This window comes from Procambarus clarkii, chromosome 1 (assembly GCF_040958095.1).
Source record: "Procambarus clarkii isolate CNS0578487 chromosome 1, FALCON_Pclarkii_2.0, whole genome shotgun sequence".
Classification (NCBI taxonomy): Eukaryota; Metazoa; Arthropoda; class Malacostraca; order Decapoda; family Cambaridae; genus Procambarus; species Procambarus clarkii.
Window position 1 is genome coordinate 18798492 of NC_091150.1, and position 22801 is coordinate 18821292.

At 45.4% G+C, this 22801-nt stretch overlaps 1 protein-coding gene across 1 annotated transcript in view; it reads left to right on the forward strand.

The window, feature by feature from the left end:
- The first annotated feature begins 3311 nt into the window (after positions 1-3311).
- Positions 3312-22801, forward strand: part of LOC123753946 (salivary peroxidase/catechol oxidase-like) — a 43236-nt gene continuing 23746 nt past the window's right edge. Inside the window, exons 1-9 of the mRNA XM_069321000.1 lie at positions 3312-3883; positions 4556-4811; positions 7189-7388; positions 8445-8628; positions 10144-10341; positions 12057-12204; positions 20137-20589; positions 20676-20833; positions 22328-22515. Of these exons, the coding sequence (XP_069177101.1) occupies positions 3467-3883; positions 4556-4811; positions 7189-7388; positions 8445-8628; positions 10144-10341; positions 12057-12204; positions 20137-20589; positions 20676-20833; positions 22328-22515 (2202 nt within the window). The 5' untranslated portion in view covers positions 3312-3466. The remainder of the gene's footprint in view (positions 3884-4555; positions 4812-7188; positions 7389-8444; positions 8629-10143; positions 10342-12056; positions 12205-20136; positions 20590-20675; positions 20834-22327; positions 22516-22801) is intronic.

Genomic DNA, 22801 nt, shown 5'->3' on the forward strand with positions numbered 1-22801 from the left:
AATTCTGTTCACTGTGAATTTTGTTGATAACAGTGTCAACTGTGTATAGTGATCTCAGCAAATAATGCTATATCATGTGATCACTGGTAAATATATTATCAGCTAATAATTCTTGCAGAAGAATGCTGATATGAAGGGAAAATTGAACACAATTCTCTTAAATGTAGCCTTTTCCCTCAGTCGGTCTGGCTGACGTAGCCTCGCCTTGGAAACCTTTGGCGTGGTTACTACGCACTTGGAAATGAATTAATATTATTACTCTACTGATTAGTAGTATTAGTAAAACATAATGGTTAGTACAAAGATTATTTATCGAAGTACTAAAAGTGAGAAATAAGTGTTGGATATTTCCTACAGTTACGCAAGCACTTACGAACGTGTACATCTTTCCTCAATCTTTGACGGCTTTGGTTACATTTATTAAACAGTTTACAAGCATGAAAAATTCCCAATCAACTGTTGTTGTTGTTATAAACAGCCTCCTGGTGCTTCGGAGCTCATTAACTGTTTAATAATTGTAAACAAAGCCGCCAAAGATTGAGAAAAGATGTACAGGTTTGTAAGTGCTTGCGTAACTGCTTCGTGAATCAGCCCAGGAGGCTGGGTCCATCATATCACCTCGCTCTGATGACTTTCTCATTGATGTCTCACCTTGTTGAATTGTCCTTGTGTACTGTGTACTATGTATGGTGTACTGTGTACGGTGTAATGTGTAATGTACTGGGTACTGTGTATGGTGTAATGTGTGCTGTGTACTCACCTAGTTGTACTTGCGGGTGTTGAGCTTCGGCTCTTTGGTCCCGCCTCTCAACTGTCAATCAACTGGTGTACAGATTCCTGAGCCTACTGAGCTCTATCATATCTATATTTGAAACTGTGTATGGAGTCAGCCTCCACCACATCACTGCCTAATGCATTCCACTTGTTAACTACTCTGACACTGAAAAAGTTCTTTCTAACGTCCCTGTGGCTCATTTGGGTACTTAGTCTCCACCTGTGTCCCCTTGTTTGCGTACCACCAGTGTTAAACAGTTTATCTTTATCTATCCAGATAAAGATTTCCTCGTTACGAGGAAAGGTTACGAGCCTTTCCTTGAAAACTCATGCCTCTTTGTTCTGGGACTAGTCTAGTGGCATATCTCTGAACTTTTTCCAGCTTCGTCTTGTACTTGACAAGGTACGGGTTCCATGCTGGGGCCGCATACTCCAGGATTGGTCTTACATATGTGGTATTCAAGGTTCTGAAGGATTTCTTGCACAAATTCCTGAAGGCTCTTCTGATATTAGCCAGCCTCGCATATGCCGCAGATATTATTCCTTTTGATGTGGGCTTCAAGAGACAGGTTTGGTGTGATGTCAATTCCTAGATCTTTCTCTCCTTCCATTTCATGAAGGCCTCCATCTCCCATTCGGGATCCTGTGTCTAGCCTCCTGTTTCCACTGCCTAGTTTCATTACCTTACATTTACTTGAGTTGAACTTTAGTAGCCATTTGTTGGATCATTCATTTAGTTTATCTAGGTCATCTCGTAGTCTCATACTATCTTCCTACATCTTAATCCTCATAATTTTTGCATCATCAGCAAACAATGAGAGGAACGATCTCCCTCTGGGAGGTCATTTACAAATATCAGTGTTACGGTACCAGCACCGTTGCTGGAGTAAGGAGTGGCAATTTTGGCGCCATCTATGGACCTGCACTCCACCTCCAGGTATTTGGTGAGGTGCAAACAATGCCATCTGTTGGCGGTGGTGTGGCGGTGGTGAATGACTCCTGTTTCATACATCAGGAGGTGAGGTCTATGATGATGACCTCTGGTGGGTGGCATAACGATATCAACACCATCTAGGTTGTGAAAGCAATTATAATTTCAACTCCCTGGTGGAAGGGTGTTATCCTAAGGTCACCCAGTATACTGTCTGTCTAGCTAATACTGTTTTATGTTCAGAGAGATAACGTAAGGACGCGGTTGTGCTGAGGAAGGCAGTTCACCTTGAGCAGTCCAGAACTCTTGACTTGGTCCTGTGAGAGGAGGAAGTGGCCGCCGTCGGTAGTAGCAGTGTGTTAGCTGCTGGATATATGTAGTGTTGTGTGGACCGACATACCCGGGAATTGGTTAGGAGTTACAAGACGACAGTTGTGGTTGTCTGCTGAGAAGTACTGCCAGTGTGTTGCTAGAGACTTCTGCCAGGGTGCTAAGGGGACCCACGTATGTGATTATCTGAGACTCCTGTCAGCGTGTTGCTGAAGCCCTCTGCCAGTGTGTGTCTGGAGAGCGGATGTTGGGTGTTGGAACATCGTGACAATATGGCATCCCATTCGGAATGCCAGCATTTTGTTTTCAAGTCCCTTCCTTTATTTCATTAACCCTTCGACCAGATACTCAAACATCAGTACACTGTGATTGTTCATACCTATTGGGGCCTCGAAGCTGATTTCCCTTATGTCGGAGTCGTTCAGAGTAAAGACTAGGTAGAGTCTCGCTGGTTCATCATTTCCCCTCATTCTTGTGGGTTCCCTGACATGCTGGCTAAAAAAGTTTTTTGTTGCCACCTCCAATAGTTTAGCTCTCGACGTTTCCTCCATGCTGTTCCTTGTTCTCCCAGTCTATCCTTCCGTGATTGAAGTCCCTCATGATGAGCAGATGGGATCGAATTCTAGAGGCAGCAGAGGCTGCCCTCTCAATTATGTTGTTAACTGTCATGTTGTTGTTGTCATACACTTCCCTGGGTCTTCTGTCGTTTGGTGGAGGGTTATATATCACTGATACTACTACTATTGGTCCTCGCATCGTCATGGTGCCTGTTATGTAGTCTCTGAATCCCACACGGCCTTGGTGAACCATTTCCTTGAAACTCCATTCCTTTCTCATGAGTAGTAGTAGGCATCCATCAGTCTCAGGAGACAATGGAGTTGCCTACTCCATAGTAGTACATTGCTTACTCATGAGTAAGGATTGTACTTACAGTGTATGTACTGAATGCTGTGTGCTGTGCGGGTTGTGTATTGTGTTCTGTGTATTGAATGTTGTGTACTGTGTGCTATATGCTTTGTGCTGTGTACCGTGTACTGTATATTGTGTGCTGTGCATTGTGTGTTATGTGATGTTTATTTACTATTTGTGTCTGCAGAATCGAGCTATTAGCTCTTGGACCCCCTCCTTTCGTACCAATGTATTTTTCCTCTTTTATATCAACTACATTAATTTTTTTGTAACACACACACACACACACACACACACACACACACACACACACACACACACACACACACACACACACACACACACACACAGCGGAGTAGCGTACTCAAGTCATGGAATAAGGAGCTATGCATTATCCCGTTCAAGTGAGGGTCGGGCTCTCCACACCAGCCTGGTCCCCACACGGGCAGGATACGTCCTCACACACACACCAACACCTGTACCGTGTGCAGGCACTTGTGACGAGAACACTTGTGAACTAGTATGATGTACGGTGGGAACAGGTCCAGGGTGACGGGGCCGCAGGGTGAGGAGGACCTGCAGGAGGTGACACTGGCCAACACCGTCATCGCTGCCACCTGCCCCAGGCACCCCAGGTGTGACCGGCACCTCCTCTACCGCACCCTCGACGGCTCCTGCAACAACCTGGAGCACCCGTCCTGGGGCCAGGCTAGGACCACCTACCAGAGGCTCCGTCCCCCACACTACAGTGACGGTGAGTGTTGCCCCAGCTCCTCCCCCACACTACAGTGTTGCCCCAGCTCCTCCCCCACACTACAGTGTTGCCCCAGCTCCTCCCCCACACTACAGTGTTGCCCCAGCTCCTCCCCCACACTACAGTGTTGCCCCAGTTCCTCCCCCACACTACAGTGTTGCCCCAGCTCCTCCCCCCACACTACAGTGTTGCCCCAGCTCCTCCCCCACACTACAGTGTTGCCCCAGCTCCTCCCCCACACTACAGTGTTGCCCCAGCTCCTCCCCCCACACTACAGTGTTGCCCCAGCTCCTCCCCCCACACTACAGTGTTGCCCCAGCTCCTCCCCCCACACTACAGTGTTGCCCCAGCTCCTCCCCCACACTACAGTGTTGCCCCAGCTCCTCCCCCACACTACAGTGTTGCCCCAGCTCCTCCCCCACACTACCGTGTTGCCCCAGCTCCTCCCCCACACTACAGTGTTGCCCCAGCTCCTCCCCCACACTACAGTGTTGCCCCAGCTCCTCCCCCACACTACAGTGTTGCCCCAGCTCCTCCCCCACACTACAGTGTTGCCCCAGCTCCTCCCCCACACTACAGTGTTGCCCCAGCTCCTCCCCCACACTACAGTGTTGCCCCAGCTCCTCCCCCACACTACAGTGTTGCCCCAGCTCCTCCCCCACACTACAGTGTTGCCCCAGCTCCTCCCCCACACTACAGTGTTGCCCCAGCTCCTCCCCCACACTACAGTGTTGCCCCAGCTCCTCCCCCACACTACAGTGTTGCCCCAGCTCCTCCCCCACACTACAGTGTTGCCCCAGCTCCTCCCCCACACTCCCACACTATTGCCCACGGGAGAAGGCTTCCATGCACCATAGAATGAAACCCATAATGACAACATCTTCCCGTTCCGCAAACTGTTTTTTAACATAAAAATTAATTTTTGTCGTGATTCTGCAGGACTTTCAGGTCCGCGTGTGAGTGTGGGCGGCGGCCCGCTGCCCTCCGCCAGACTGGTGTCCACCAGCGTAGCTGCCGACGAGGACCGACCCAGCGCTGACCTGACCCTCTCCGTCATGCAGTGGGGTCAGTTCCTGGACCACGACCTCGCCCACACCCCAATCAACAGGTTCGGTCAGTACTGACGCCCTTAAATGGCAGCTCTTGCCACTCTCCCGCCAGTTTCCCCCCCAAAAAATTCATATATTCATTAAAAAATTAGATATTTCTAATTTGAATCCGTTGTTTTGGGTTCTTAACATGACTTCATAGTTTCTACAGCTTGCACATAATTATTTTGTTGATTTCATTCTTTTGTGTATTTTAATGTTTCTCTCCCTCTGGCTATGCCTTTCAAGGGAATTAAAAGTGAGTTTTTATTTATCTTTAGAATGATGCTCATGTTAGTGTTTAGTTCTAACATCACTACTACACCACTACTCGTCCACTACACGTCACTACACCACTACACGTCCACTACACGTCACTACACCACTACTCGTCCACTACACGTCCCTACACCACTACACGTCCACTACACGTCCCTACACCACTACACGTCCACTACACGTCCCTACACCACTACACGTCCCTACACCACTACACGTCCACTACACGTCCCTACACCACTACACGTCCCTACACCACTACACGTCCACTACGCCACTTGATAATATTGGTGAGGTGTGCCAGAGCCACATTCTTGTCATAAGGATTCAGATTTATGTAAAGTGAATGGCATTTTGCAGATTTTCATTTCAGATTAACTGAAGACTTGATGTAGTTCCGCTCAATATTGTGTTGGTGGTACACAGTCTGCCCAGCTTGGTGTGTGTGTTGGTGGTACAGTCTGCCCAGCTTGGTGTGTGTTGGTGGTACACAGTCTGCCCAGCTTGGTGTGTGTTGGTGGTACAGTCTGCCCAGCTTGGTGTGTGTTGGTGGTACACAGTCTGCCCAGCTTGGTGTGTGTTGGTGGTACACAGTCTGCCCAGCTTGGTGTGTGTTGGTGGTACAGTCTGCCCAGCTTGGTGTGTGTTGGTGGTACAGTCAGCCCAGCTTGGTGTGTGTTGGTGGTACAGTCTGCCCAGCTTGGTGTGTGTTGGTGGTACAGTCTGCCCAGCTTGGTGTGTGTTGGTGGTACACAGTCTGCCCAGCTTGGTGTGTGTTGGTGGTACACAGTCTGCCCAGCTTGGTGTGTGTTGGTGGTACACAGTCTGCCCAGCTTGGTGTGTGTTGGTGGTACACAGTCTGCCCAGCTTGGTGTGTGTTGGTGGTACAGTCTGCCCAGCTTGGTGTGTGTTGGTGGTACACAGTCTGCCCAGCTTGGTGTCTCATTACAGCTGTATTTTGTAGCATTAATCTGTTGTTACAAAAGCCGCTTTTTACCAGTTTATCCGTCAATGTTATGGACGGTCTTCCTTAAGCTATTCACAGAACTAAATAAACTAAAATTATTTAGTTTAGTTCTGTGGTGAGTTGGTTAAATGACACAACCGCGTGTGTCTCATGCGTCAACCGCATGTGTCTCGTGCGTCAACCGCATGTGTCTCGTGCGTCAACCGCATGTGTCTCATGCGTCAACCGCATGTGTCTCATGTGTCAACCGCATGTGTCTCATGTGTCAACCGCATGTGTCTCATGCGTCAACCGCATGTGTCTCATGCGTCAACCGCATGTGTCTCATGCGTCAACTGCATGTGTCTCATGCGTCAACTGCATGTGTCTCATGCGTCAACTGCATGTGTCTCGTGCGTCAACCGCGTGTCTCGTGCGTCAACCGCATGTGTCTCGTGCGTCAACCGCATGTGTCTCATGCGTCAACCGCATGTGTCTCATGCGTCAACCGCATGTGTCTCATGCGTCAACCGCATGTGTCTCATGCGTCAACCGCATGTGTCTCATGCGTCAACCGCATGTGTCTCATGCGTCAACCGCATGTGTCTCATGCGTCAACCGCATGTGTCTCATGCGTCAACCGCATGTGTCTCATGCGTCAACTGCATGTGTCTCCTTGACTTGTATACATTAAGGGGGGTAACTTCTCTGTCACAATTACGTTACAAAGCAATTTCTTGTGCATAGTTTAATTTAGTTATTCGATCTAATTATCCTCGCAGTAGTATGCAATTGCTTTCATTCATAACCTCATTATGTTAGCAGCATCAAGACATATACTCACGCAGTTTTATATTCCACTGTGGCAATAGTTATTTACACTATACACTTTAGTAGGGGCTGGTGGCCGAGGTCCTGCACATCAAACCACTTCCATGATGACAATGTCTACGACGCGATATATATAAAGGTGTGTGTTGACTAGACCACACACTAGAAGGTGAAGGGACGACGACATTTCGATCCGTCCTGGATCATTCTCAAGTCGATTTGAGAATGGTCCAGGACGGACCGAAACGTCGTCGTCCCTTCACATTCTAGTGTATGGTCTGGTCAACTTACTTTAGCCACGTTATTGTGACTCATCGCCTACAATAAAGGTGTGTGTGTTGGGCAGGAGACATGGGCGGCATCCAGTGTTGTGGTGAGAGCGGCCGACACCTGGTGGACGCCGCCGTCCGCCACCCGGCCTGCTTCCCCATCGAGATCCCCGCCGACGACCCCTTCTTCGGTGGGACTGGTCGCCGCTGTATGAACTTCGTCAGGTCCATGCTCGCCCCCCGCGCCGACCCATGTACTCTGGGACACGGTGAACAGGTGAGCAAGGTGCAGGCTCGAGTTACTGTGTCTCTAATATTGACGCATTATAATCAGCTCACCGTCGCCGCACTTAACTCTGTAGAGTGCAAGTGTTCCACTCAAGATGTAGGCGATGAGTCACAATAACGTGGCTAAAGTATGATGACAAGTCCCTTCACATTCTAGTGTGTGGTCGACGACGTTTCGGTCCGTCCTAGACCATTCTCAAGTCACAATCGACTTGAGAATGGTCCAGGACGGACCGAAACGTCGTCGTCCCCTCACATTCTAGTGTGTGGTCTTGTCATTCCACTCAAGATCCTCCAGCTTGAGCAACTGGTACAGTGTAAAGCTTACAACCCATCAACCGCGAGAGAGTTATCAACACCACACAAGCTCAGTAACCAACCACCAAGTGTACTTGAGTGCTGGAAATACTCCCAGACTAAGGCAGACACTTGGTGTGTATAGTCACGGGTCATGAAGCTTGGGAAGAAGCCTATATATCTCTGTTCTGCAATTATAACACAAATCAATTTTTATTTTATTTTATAAAGTTCTGCTTTTCACATGAGTTAAAAATATGCAAAATATTGAAAAATATATTTACATAAAATTCCGTATATCTTAAATATACAGAAATTTATAAAAATATAATTACAATTTTAACTTACCAAACTCAAACAATTTAGTAAGAATACAATCCATAATTTCCTGATTTCTCTTATATGAATCATTGGAGAGCACAAATAAATATGGTAGACCAGGAAAAAGAAGCCTAAAAAAAAATATCTTATACTAAACCCGTTTGCATCAATATGTTTGAGTGTGAGGAATTGCCGACATCCTCAAAAATACTTTTAATTAATGACTTTTATATGTAATTAGACAGTTTACCTTATTATTATGTAACAGTTACGTCAACTCTTGTTAATTTCAGAGATTTAAAGGCACAATGCAATTATTATAACTTTATGTAGTTAAACACGTCAAAAGACATACAATGTTGACCTTGGACGAACCCTTATACATCACTTGGCATTAGCCGCACGCTAAGGTACCTCTCCCCGTCAGATGAACCAGGTCACGCACTACCTGGACGGGTCCAACATCTACGGGTCGAGCCGCCAGGAGGAGCAGACGCTGCGACTGTTCCGTGGCGGCCTCCTGGTGGTGCAGGAGCGGGACCTCCTCCCTCCTGACTCGTCAGTCACGGAGTGCCAGTCCACTAGCCACGGAAATTCTTGTTTCAAGGCTGGTAAGTATTTTTGTTCTCTGTTCAACGGTTCAGTCTTGCCTCTGCACCAACCCTAAGTGTTCAGTCTTGCCTCTGCACGAGAGCTAAGTGTTCAGTCTTGCCTCTGCACGAGACCTAAGTGTTCAGTCTTGCCTCTGCACGAGACCTAAGTGTTCAGTCTTGCCTCTGCACGAGACCTAAGGGTTCAGTCTTGCCTCTGCACGAGACCTAAGTGTTCAGCCTTGCCTCTGCACGAGAGCTAAGGGTTCAGTCTTGCCTCTGCACGAGACCTAAGTGTTCAGTCTTGCCCTAAGTGATTCCACACATAAATTCCTTATTTCCAGAGCTGTTAACTTGTCTTCTTCAGCTTCCATGTTGTACTTTCGTTCATTAGTTCATCTGTGTACACGTTCCATACACTCACTTGTTCACCTGTGTGTATACGTTCCATACACTCACTTGTTCACCTGTGTGTACACGTTCCATACACTCACTTGTTCACCTGTGTGTACACGTTCCATACACTCACTTGTTCACCTGTGTGTACACATTTGTTCATCAATCCTTCGTTAGTCTTACACTACATGCATCTCTTCATCCATAGATTTAATAGATTGATGAAGATTAAGCCACCCAAGAGGTGGCATGGGCATGAATAACCCGTAACTTTCCTTGAGTATAAACAAACTATTTCAATGTTTCTTTGTAAGATTTGCATCATCTTCAGAATGATTTCACCGTGGCTGGTAATTACCTAACTACATTGTGCGGCGCCTTGAGAGCCACGTCGTCTTGCCTATATATTGAGTGTTGATGCGGGCCGTCCCCCAAGTGTTCATATGAAGCCATGGATTCTAAACAGTCTCCGTGGTGTAGTGGTAAGACACTCGCCTGGCGTTCCGCGAGCGCTATGTCATAGGTTCGTATCCTGGCCGGGGAGGACTTACTGGGCGCAATTCCTTAACTGTAGCCTCTGTTTAACGCAACAGTAAAATGTGTACTTGGATGAAAAAACGATTCTTCGCGGCGGGGATCGTATTCGAGGGACCTGCCCGAAACGCTACGCGTACTAGTGGCTCTACAAGAATGTAACAACTCTTGTATATATCTCAAAAAAAAATTTGTTCAGAAAATACACAACGTCAACGCTACATCAGACATTATAATTTCCTCAGGCAAACAGATCACCAGGAGAGTCCTACAGAAACACAGTAATAATACAACGCAATACAAGACGGTTTTATCTGTTAGTCTTATGATTCCAGACTTGTGTGACACACTGTATAATGCATTTTCTGTACATTATTCTGTATCGAGGGAAAACTCGATCATTATGGTTTATGGCAAATTTTGACATCCAGGGAATGATATTTTTGCATCATTCTTGAAGCTGTCTCTCCTATTATGGCTTTAGGAGCTTGTCTGTCGCTAGAGAGACTTTAACTCTCACAGCCAATACCATTGTTGTCATGTAAAATCTCTCTCTTACACGAAGTTATGGTTCCAGAGATATTAAAATCAATCATCCACTGGCAGGAGACGGTCGCGTCAATCAGCAAATAGAACTGGCCATCATCCACACCGTGTGGGTGAGGATGCACAACCGCATCGCCCGGGAGCTGGCCCGTCTCAACCCCCACTGGTCAGACGAGACCATCTACCAGGAGACCAGGAGGATAGTGGTGGCCATCTACCAGCACATCATCTACAACGAGTGGCTCCCTCTCGTCCTAGGTCAGTGGTTACCAACCTTTTATATACCTCACCTGTAGAAAATTTGTGATTCACGTTGGGAGCCGTGCAGAGGTTGTATCCCATTTGAAGATGAAGTTAAAACTCATATTTTAGAACCATATACATTATTGCGGGTAAACAAATTCAACGCAAAATATAAGATTTTAACTCGGTGCATAAAATTTAGATATAAGTTGAGCAATTAGAACAAATTATAAACGTTAAAATTAATCCCAGTTCTGAACATAAAATTCAGTGACTTCTTTGTTCCTGCTTATCGTTCACGATTGTGTCAAAACAAGGAACTTTCTTGCAGATTGCAATCCGCAAGCTGGCTGTGGTCTCGGGCGATTTCTAGATTTTGTTTTGAGTGTTAAAACGAGAACTGAATCCAGATTCTCACAAGTACGTTGTTGCAAATAATTTGAGGACACAGGGTGCTTTTCCACCATGTCTTGAGAACACATTCAAAACTCTTTGAAGGAGTTTTGAACAGTAAAACTCCTTCGAAGTCTAGCTTTCAAATTGCATTTTGATGTGTATGCAATCAATAAAAATCTTCCTTCAGTTCATCATCTCACATTTTCTGCAAATTGAAGAAACATGGATTCATCATCCGCTACGAGGCTACAAACATGGATTCATCATCCGCTACGAGGCTACAAACACAACTCCATTTCCTTGTTCTTGACATGATGAAGGTTTACCTGCTGAACATAACAAATATATGAGCTAAACTACCTGACCAAAGAGTCCATTTTGACAAATTCTATGTCCAAACAATACAACCAAAATAATATTATATAAAAGTCATATGACATACATGATAATTTAGGACAGATCCAACAAGTAAAAATTGTCAACCTGCTTTTCCTGAGAAGATCTGTGAAAATTAACCCATAAGGGAGAAGATTCTCGATTTCAACCGGAAATCGTTACTAATTTTAAGTGTTTTAGTTCTGTTAATTTTGCATATATTATTTCCAAAATGTTATGTTCCTTATTTAGTATTACTTGCCTCTTAACATTTTTAAAGGAAATTCGGCGATGATTAAGTATTTCATATTCTACCTTTTTGTGATCTTTAATGATTTTGTTGACAAGAGTTTGACACCTGGGCGGAACATCCTGACATTCTGATAAAGAGATCTGGTCGAGGACCGGACAACGGACCCTGTTAATTGAGCCCCGAAATCATCGCAAAGTAACCTGTGCCAGCCTCCCATAGCAGGTTTTACTGTATTCGTCAGCGGATTAAATCTGGTAAATGGGGACGCAGCCTAACTCTCAGTCGCAGCCCCTGAAGGCTGCGTACCTTCAGGGACTGCATGCCCCTGGGAGTACAGCGCCCCGGGTTGGGAACCCCGGTTCCACGTGGAGATCCTTCTCCTTGCCTCGGCTACTGTTAGCAAGAGAGGCATTACCTGACTACTTGTAGTTACTGTTGGTGATTAGTGGTAATAGTAGTGATTGACTAGTTAGATCTAACAAGCAGCTGCGGGTACCACTGAGTGACGCCGCCCAGAACTCGTATAGTGACCACCTTCAAGTTTTGTTTCCGTAGTGTTTCCGGATCACAACTACATGTACTAGGCCATCCTGGGGTGACATCTTCCGTGGCACCGGCTCACCACGATGTGCAGGTCCCTCCCTGACGTGACCCCGGGTGTCTGTGACCTCCCGTGACCTGACCTGAACCTTGTGTGACCTCACAGGGAAGGACTATATGGCCGAGAACGGACTACTGCCGCTGCGGGAGGGCTTCTCCAGGGGCTACGACAGCGGCCTTAACGCGGCTTTATTGAACGAGTTCGCCACAGTGGCCTTCCGCTTCGGTCACTCCCTCGTCCAGGGCATGATTGAGTAAGTCGCCAGTATGATCACTTATATTAATAACACTAACAGTGTAATAACCCATAACAACCTTTCATAACTTACTGCTAACCAATAACATCTACTTCTTACTAATCTTCATCCAATAGCAGAATTTCCCTCGCTGCTCGACAGTCGTCCCTCACATAAGACGACTCAGGATGGCGACTGTGTAGATGCTTCACTACATCACATAAGACGACTCAGGATGGCGACTGTGTAGATGCTTCACTACATCACAAATACGACTCAGGATGGCGACTGTGTACATGCTTCACTACATCACAAATACGACTCAGGATGGCGACTGTGTAGATGCTTCACTACATCACAAATACGGCTCAGGATGGCGACTGTGTAGATGCTTCACTACATCACAAATACGACTCAGGATGGCGACTGTGTAGATGCTTCACTACATCACAAATACGACTCAGGATGGCGACTGTGTAGATGCTTCACTACATCACAAATACGACTCAGGATGGCGACTGTGTAGATGCTTCACTACATCACAAATACGACTCAGGATGGCGACTGTGTAGATGCTTCACTACATCACAAATACGACTCAGGATGGCGACTGTGTAGATGCTTCACTACATCACAAATACGACTCAGGATGGCGACTGTGTAGATGCTTCACTACATCACAAATACGACTCAGGATGGCGACTGTGTAGATGCTTCACTACATCACAAATACGACTCAGGATGGCGACTGTGTAGATGCTTCACTACATCACAAATATAAAATGTTTTGATATAATCTGTCTTAAGAAAAATCTGGTTATACCAGATAGTCTAAATTCTGATATAACCAGAACTTCTAATTAACCTAACTCAACCCAACCCAACCAAACCTAACCCTATCCAACCCAATCCAGCCTAACCCTATCCAACCCAATCCAGCCTTACCCTATCCAACCCAATCCAGCCTTACCCTATCCAACCCAATCCAGCCTAACCTAACCCAAGCTAACCTAGCCTGGGTCTACCTACATATAAACTTACAAGTTGTGATATTATTACTTTGATTTTTAAGAAATACCATTTATTTTTAGCTCACCAACTGAAATATTTGTCCAGCAAGTCTAATGCCAAGTGTATTCATCCAGTGAGTCAATGGTCAAGTGTATTCATCCAGTGAGTCAATGGTCAAGTGTGTTCATCCAGTGAGTCAATGGTCAAGTGTATTCATCCAGTGAGTCAATGGTCAAGTGTGTTCATCCAGTGAGTCAATGGTCAAGTGTATTCATCCAGTGAGTCAATGGTCAAGTGTATTCATCTAGTGAGTCAATGGTCAAGTGTATTCATCTAGTGAGTCAATGGTCAAGTGTATTCATCTAGTGAGTCAATGGTCAAGTGTATTCATCCAGTGAGTCAATGGTCAAGTGTATTCATCCAGTGAGTCAATGATCAAGTGTATTCATCTAGTGAGTCAATGGTCAAGTGTATTCATCCAGTGAGTCAATGGTCAAGTGTGTTCATCCAGTGAGTCAATGGTCAAGTGTATTCATCCAGTGAGTCAATGGTCAAGTGTATTCATCCAGTGAGTCAAGGCTCAGATGTATTCATCAAATACAGCAGATTGATGACGAAAAGAACCTTAGAGTTAAAATCCACCACTCAATGAAAATTGTACAACAGGTGGGAGCAGCTCTCAGAAAAGCAAAATAAACACTTGAAATAACTGAGTGTACTTTTGACTTCAAGGGAAGGAGGTAGTGATTCAACTGTTTAAAGCTCTGGTGCGGCCCATTTGTATTGCTGTATCCAGGCATGGAGACCTCATCATCAGAAGAACACAGCTTCTCTCGAGAAGTGCAACACCGGGCAACAAAAATCATTCCAGAGATAAGTCAGCTCACGTATCAGGAACGGTTGAGGGCCATGTCGGAAAATCCGACACCATTTAATATATCATAAAGATAATAGCTGTATTACCAACAAGTTAACCCATAGAAAACGTAACTTGTAGTGGAATTACCGTCTAAAGAAAACGGGATATCATCACCACATACTATTATATTCTCCACCTATTATGGTGGGAATTATTCTTAAATACATTAGTCTTTGGACTTTACCATCATAAAAACATCTTATATAAATTAACTTAATTATCAATATTAAAGTAGAGTAAATGTGACCCTTCTATCACTTTCTGAAATCTGGACAATGTAAGCCAGGCGTGAGTGGGGAAGGAGGGCAGCCATTGTTGAGACTAGACCAGAGGCTCACAGGAGCAAATACGGCTCCTGTTAAATTTACTTGGACGTAGTGTTATGGAAACCAGAAGTGTACCATTATCAACACGCTGTCTACAAATCAAGTTAAGTGTTCTTTCCAAAACCCATGTATCTTCATTTTTGGCCATTAATGTCATTATATAGGGTGAGCCGGTTAGAGCACGTGGAAGCCTCAAACTAAAGGTAATTAAGCCAGGTCTTTATTGTTCCATGTATAGTGTTTTCTCTGATATAGCTTGTCATATATAGAATCTGGCTTCACAGCTAGCGCCCTTTTAACAGGTCAAGACGAGGAAGCAAGATTTTGTGCACCAGTTACTGGGTGATGGAAGCTACCTCAAAGAGGATAATTTGGTGTCTACACCCTAGTTATACCTGGTGGACTAACCTGCTGTACTATAAGATAAGGAACCTTTTCAATGTATGTAGTCTAATTCTGTAGTTTGATTGGCTGCATATATATAAACTAATAAACCCCCCCTAATGTGTAGAGGATCGATTTGCGAGATTGAGATTATTGCAGAAATACAGTCCACTTATCATTATACAAATTGCTATCGAAGTATATAAATTAACGTAAATATAAATTCATATAAATTAAATAAATATAAATCTCACAGGTCGGTTCCCACATTATTTGGTCCTTCGAACCGGATTATTCGGTCCTATGAACCCACATTTGGTCATCTTAGTACCGGATGAACCAGTTAACCAGTGGATTCATTAAATATACTAGTGCAGTGTGATTTAAACAAAGCCAGCAGTCATGACGGCGGCGTTGACTCGTGCAAGTACACGAGCCCCGCTCAGTTCAGATAAGCCTTAGTCAGCGGTTTCATGCACACCCACAGATTTGGTGGAGTGTTATTCTGTGAAATGACAGCGCTAATATAGAAGCCAGCCAAATTAGTGGCTGTGTCCTCGCAAGATTGTTCACGGATTTCGTGGTGTTAAATTTCGCGAGAGATTATCTACGAATTTTGTGGAGTTTATTTCGCGAGGTCACTAATAATATTTAATACTTCTAGATAATATTAGAAGTTTCATAGAGGCAATTAAGAGGCTATTATCAATAATTGTGTATATTATTTCTCCAAAATAGAGAATTATTTAATATATATTGCACTAGTGTTCACAATATAATATTTACTAATTGCCAACCCACAACAGGGTAGGAAATTACCATTGACTAGTTGAACTATTATTGCTCATCCTAGTCCCATTATTACCATAGACAGTTAGTTGTACTATGTTGAACAACCTAATACCATTAATGAATGGTCCAGACCCTATTTTGGGTGTAATTTTTATCAACTCGAGTTGAGTTGTATATATAATAATTTACTTATGATCATTACACCTTTGAGTGATTAATTAGTGTCTATTCCATCCTAGGGTGATATAGAAGAGCTAACCTAAAGGTACTTCCAGTGACACTGGTTTATCACTGAAATCATTAGTGTGTATGATTGTATATATATAATGTGTATTAATTTTAAGTGCTAACCTCTAGTAGAGGTAGGATTATTGCCTAGTAAGTGCAGAATTTACCCTAGGCTACCATTAGTACTTGCTCACAATTTATGAGCCAGTGGTGCTCAATTAACAAGTCACCATGACTAATCCACAGAAAGCAAAGCGTGCTTTAATAGCAAGCAAACGCCAACTAACAAGGGATCTCAACCAATATGAACAGTTGTTATATGAGCCTGTAATTAATTATCATCGGTTGAAAATACCACTGTTACAGATTCAAACCCAATTGCATATATTGAAAGCAAATAGGAAATCTTACCAAAATCAAGTCCACGATGACGTAGTAGTTGAAGATGTGGAACCATTCCTGTCTGACCTAGCACAATATGAAGAAGAAACTCAAGGCAGGTTGGAACATTTACACAGGATAATTGAATCAGAACAAATAGCAAGTACATCAAATAAAGTAGATAATGTTATGGATGATCTGGATCTTTTTGAGAATAAATGTAAAGCCAGATTAGATCCTTTAATCAACAAGGATAAAGCTTCACCCAGTAAAGCTTCACCCACTACAGCTTCACCTAATATTATACCACCAGAAATTAAGCAGTTTTCAGACAATTTATCCACAGTCTCTGTGGTTTCTGAAAACCCAATACCTGAAGCTACTAAGTTAACATGCCTCCAAACTAGAGGTGAAGCTGAACCAGTAGTAGAAAATGTAAATGAAAATAGCGACAGCACTAATTTCCCAGTCCAGCCTCCTAGGAATAATGCTGGCAATGAGAAAACTGTCATACATCTAGTACTACAATTGCTGGATTTACCTCAACCTGATCAGACTGCTGACTCATTACAATCCTTCAGCATGGAGTTTGAGTCACTACTAAGAACATTCAGTCTTAAGGTTGATATAACTACAGGTGAATGGATGACCAAAGTAGTCCTTCAACGAAAATTGTCCAGCGATATACTAGATGAATTATATGCACATCAACATAACACCATCCTGACAGTACAGGACATCACTGAAGGTTTACATTCCATCATAAACAAACGACGAGCAAATGAGGAAGTTAAAGCCTCATGCAAGCCTTCAGAAATAGAAAATAATAGTCAATTAAAGGGTAAAACAACTACCCCAAATAAACATCAGTCAATTACTCAAACATCAATTTGCAGAAAATCTGACAATGCAGCAGCATCCTCCAAGCCTACTGTTACTAGTTCACCCAAACCGGTAACTTCCAAACGTGCAGTAGGCTGGAGGACATGTATGTTCTGCAAAAAGAAACATTCAACATACCGTTGTGCTAATTATCCAACCAGAGACACTCGTATGGAGCGACTCCAGGAATTAGGGAGATGTGCAAGGTGTCTCAAGTCACACAACATAGACTATTGTGATACCCAATTCAACACCTGCAACAGGTGTAGAAGAGGTAGACACCATGCAGCACTGTGCAAATATACGAAATTAACGTATTCAAGACCCAAGGTGGAAGATAGCATTCCCACCACAGTACAGTACTGCAAGGTGCAACAAACAGTGTCCAATCGGCAAAGTCTAAAGGTAATACGACTTTGCCTACTGCCCAAATTACCATCCTGAATAAGAGGGCCAAGGTCCATACCCGTGGGTTGTTTGACCAAGGATCCCAGAGAACATATATCACTAAAAAGCTGGCAGATGAACTACAATTAAGGCCTGTAGTCCAGACGTCATTCAACATCTCAGGGTTTGTAACAGATGCAGGACCTCAAGTCTACCAGGTGGTACAACCATCAGTACGCTTAGGCAGGTACGTCTGTCGAGTACAAGCCATTGTGGTGGACAAAATACCAGTAGACCTACAAGTTCAAGGTCTGAGAGCAACAGCCAAATTCCCGAGAAATAGAGGAATAAAATTGGCAGATAATATTAAGTCTGATCACCTCACCGACTTCGGTCTCCTTGTAGGGACAGACTATTGCCATCGATTCATCGGTAGCCCTACTAAATATCAGGGCATAACCATGTTAAACTCTGCAGGAGGTAAATTACTCTCAGGCCCAGTATCAAGCCTGGGGAGACCTATGCCTGCAGATAAACAATACCAATAGAAATCTAAATTTGTCAGCTGATTATATTTCTCCAGTAGCATTATACTAAGGAGATAGCTGACTATACCAACAGAGGTTGATGTTAGTATCATCATTTAAAGCTGGAGATGAGTTCATGAGGCCTCAGTGGCAAATCAGTGAACAGTAGCCTAAAACAGCTACAAGTCACTGCGACCAATGTCACTGAACCCACTGCAGTCTCAGAACCATACTTTACTTTAATGATGAGCTATTCAATCTTCTGAATCAATTAACTAAATTAAACCCCAATAAATCTGATGACTGATTTGATACATTTATTATTTAATCAAGATGTATTCCATGGGCCTCAGTGTTTGTATATCAGTGACCAGTTACCTGAACAAACTTCAAGTTATATCTAATGTCACTGATCTCACTGCAGTCCCTGAATCATACTTGACTGTAGTACTTGATCACATTCAGTCTTCTGGGTTAAATAATATGTATAAGGCTTGAATATTAGCCTTTCAAGAGTTGACAGGGAAATGAAATCGCATTAGACTTCTAACCCCTGCAACTCTAGTACGGGACATCCGTCCTGTACGAACAGACACACAAATGTGTGATTACTAACTACTAACAACAAATTAATCTAATAATTCGAAGGAGGAGTATCGGTGTTCGTCTGTTCTAATTAGGACTTCGACCCGTGAGCAGCCCCTGGGGAATTATGTCGGAAAATCCGACACCATTTAATATATCATAAAGATAATAGCTGTATTACCAACAAGTTAACCCATAGAAAACGTAACTTGTAGTGGAATTACCGTCTAAAGAAAACGGGATATCATCACCACATACTATTATATTCTCCACCTATTATGGTGGGAATTATTCTTAAATACATTAGTCTTTGGACTTTACCATCATAAAAACATCTTATATAAATTAACTTAATTATCAATATTAAAGTAGAGTAAATGTGACCCTTCTATCACTTTCTGAAATCTGGACAATGTAAGCCAGGCGTGAGTGGGGAAGGAGGGCAGCCATTGTTGAGACTAGACCAGAGGCTCACAGGAGCAAATACGGCTCCTGTTAAATTTACTTCGACGTAGTGTTATGGAAACCAGAAGTGTACCATTATCAACACGCTGTCTACAAATCAAGTTAAGTGTTCTTTCCGAAACCCATGTATCTTCATTTTTGGCCATTAATGTCATTATATAGGGTGACCCGGTTAGAGCACGTGGAAGCCTCAAACTAAAGGTAATTAAGCCAGGTCTTTATTGTTCCATGTATAGTGTTTTCTCTGATATAGCTTGTCATATATAGAATCTGGCTTCACAGCTAGCGCCCTTTTAACAGGTCAAGACGAGGAAGCAAGATTTTGTGCACCAGTTACTGGGTGATGGAAGCTACCTCAAAGAGAATAATTTGGTGTCTACACCCTAGTTATACCTGGTGGACTAACCTGCTGTACTATAAGATAAGGAACCTTTTCAATGTATGTAGTCTAATTCTGTAGTTTGATTGGCTGCATATATATAAACTAATAAACCCCCCCTAATGTGTAGAGGAGCGATTTGTGAGATTGAGATTATTGCAGAAATACAGTCCACTTATCATTATACAAATTGCTATCGAAATATATAAATTAACGTAAATATAAATTCATATAAATTAAATAAATATAAATCTCACAGGTCGGTTCCCACAGGCCACACAGCTAACATCACTAATAACCAGGCATGATAGGGCGAACCTTATTAAAACTTTTAAAATGCTGAACAATTTGGAGAATGTTGATCCGGAAAAGATGTAACACAAACAAGGAGCGACGGTGTCACGCTTAACAAGCCACAATGTAGGACTCGGAACAGGAGACACTTTTTCACCCACAGGGTTATTAACCCATGGAACCGCTTACCCGCCGAAGCCGTAAATGCTAAAACTGTTAAAAGTACAATTGAAAAAGATTATCAAGGCAAATGAGGGGACCTTCGACACGCCGCCGACTTCCTGTCCTCACCGAGGCCACTAGTGCTAGTGGCCCTCATACCCTTATAATGAGTTCGGAGTGAGTATATTATTGGGATAATCTACTCGCTACAAATATGATAAAATACAGTTATGACATAACTGTATTTTACATAACGGGCATACACTCGGGGGATGTTAGCAGCTTACGCGAGAAGGACTTGAAGCTTGTGTGTATTAAAGATGTGTGTATAATGTATGTATGTGTGTGTGGCGGCAGGCTGGTGGACGCGACGGGGGCCGTGCAGGACGCCATGCCGCTGTATGAGAACTTCCACAACCCGGGACCCGTCTACACCCCCGGCAGGCTGGACGACCTCCTCCGCGGCCTGGCCACACAACCCATCCAGCAGCTGGACAACTTCGTCACCTCTTCACTCACCAACAGACTCTTCCAGGTGTGTAGACGATCGTGGAGGCTGATGACTGATGACCCAACCACACACCAGAACATGAGACGACGACGACGTGTCGGTCCGTCGTGGACACGTCATGATATTGGTCCAGGACGGACCGAAACGTCGGCGTTTCTCCATCTTGTGAGGTGAGGTCGGTCGTGATGTCTTCCCCGGGTGTTCTCGCCACTCATAGTATTATTAAGTGACAACAACACAGTAACAACTACCTAAGACGACTAGACCACGACATGGCACAAGTAATGCAACCTGGGATTCGACTGAACCCTCGAGGGTTCCTGAGGCTTCCACTGAAGCAGTACCCGGGTGTTGACACACGCCCGCTGCCACGCTCTGTCGTCCAGGACCTGTACCCACCAAGGAGGTCTCTTGGTACTAACACATTAAATAACCCTTCAACAATTTCGGCTTCGCGTGACGCCAAACAGGAAAGGGAACAATAATGGTTCACTTTCGGGGTAAATAAATAAATCATATTATTACTTAAACATTAACTTAATGTTACAAAAAAAATAATACTTTAGATAACTGTTAGCTCGGATAAACTGGGTAGTTACCAGCTAAATATCAACAGTTAAAGAGAAGTGGGCGCCGCTGGCCGCCCTCACGAGCACCACCTGGGGGCCAGGGAAGCCACCTGGGGGCCAGGGAAGCCACCTGGGGGCCAGGGAAGCCACCCGGGGGCCAGGGAAGCCACCTGGGGGGCCAGGGAAGCCACCTGGGGGGCCAGGGAAGCCACCTGGGGTCCAGGGAAGCCACCTGGGGTCCAGGGAAGCCACCTGGGGTCCAGGGAAGCCACCTGGGGGCCAGGGAAGCCACCCGGGGGGCCAGGGAAGCCACCCGGGGGGCCAGGGAAGCCACCCGGGGGGCCAGGGAAGCCACCCGGGGGGCCAGGGAAGCCACCCGGGGGGGCCAGGGAAGCCACCCGGGGGGCCAGGGAAGCCACCCGGGGGGCCAGGGAAGCCACCCGGGGGGCCAGGGAAGCCACCCGGGGGGCCAGGGAAGCCACCCGGGGGGCCAGGGAAGTCACCTGGGGGGCCAGGGAAGCCACCTGGGGGCCAGGGAAGCCACCTGGGGGTCAGGGAAGCCACCTGGGGGGCCAGGGAAGCCACCTGGGGTGCCAGGGAAGCCACCTGGGGGCCAGGGAAGCCACCTGGGGCCCAGGGAAGCCACCTGGGGCCCAGGGAAGCCACCTGGGGGTCAGGGAAGCCACCTGGGGGCTAGGGAAGCCACCTAGGGGCCAGGGAAGCCACCTGGGGGTCAGGGAAGCCACCTGGGGGCCAGGGAAGCCACCTAGGGGCCAGGGAAGCCACCTAGGGGCCAGGGAAGCCACCTGGGGGTCAGGGAAGCCACCTGGGGGCCAGGGAAGCCACCTGGGGTGCCAGGGAAGCCACCTGGGGTGCCAGGGAAGCCACCTGGGGTGCCAGGGAAGCCACCTGGGGGTCAGGGAAGCCACCTGGGGGTCAGGGAAGCCACCTGGGGGTCAGGGAAGCCACCTGGGGGGCCAGGGAAGCCACCTGGGGGCCAGGGAAGCCACCTGGGGGGCCAGGGAAGCCACCTGGGGGTCAGGGAAGCCACCTGGGGGGCCAGGGAAGCCACCTGGGGGTCAGGGAAGCCACCTGGGGGGCCAGGGAAGCCACCTGGTTTAGACAGACACCGTTACGTCAATGACTACTGATAATTACTTATCAGTAATACGACCACTGATAATTACAACGACCATGATAATTACTAATCAACAGTTTAGCTAAAATATTAACAAAACTTTACCAGCATTATTCCTCCACAGACATACATTCTGTGATATATCTTACTACTCTGCTAAGTGGGTGACATGTTCTTGATATATATATTCATAAACAAAAGGAGAAGAGTTTCAGCAGCAACTGTTGATGTTCCAGACTCGAGAGATGCCCGTGGGGATGGACCTGGTGGCCCTCAACACCCAGCGGGCCAGGGACCACGGGGTCGCCCCCTACAATGACCTGAGGGCAGCGTGTGGACTCACAAGGGCCAAGACCTTCCAAGACCTGCTGGATGTTCTTCCTCCCAAGGTCAGGTTTTATAAGAATTTATATAAAGAAGGTTTTGTATGTTGATATGGAACCTATCTTCTAACCTCACTAACAACTTCGAACCTGTTGCCCGGCGCCTTCTTCTTGAAACCCATAATTGTTTTATGGACCTCTTGCAATGGTTGTGTTTCATAAGGTGGCAGTCCTCGAGTATGTTGTTAAGGTCTATTGTTTGCGTCGGGAGTAGTGCTGCAGCTCTGTTATCGACTCGAGTTGTAATTTCCCTTTCATTAATGGAGCAAAAAATTTAATTTTCTTCCGGGTT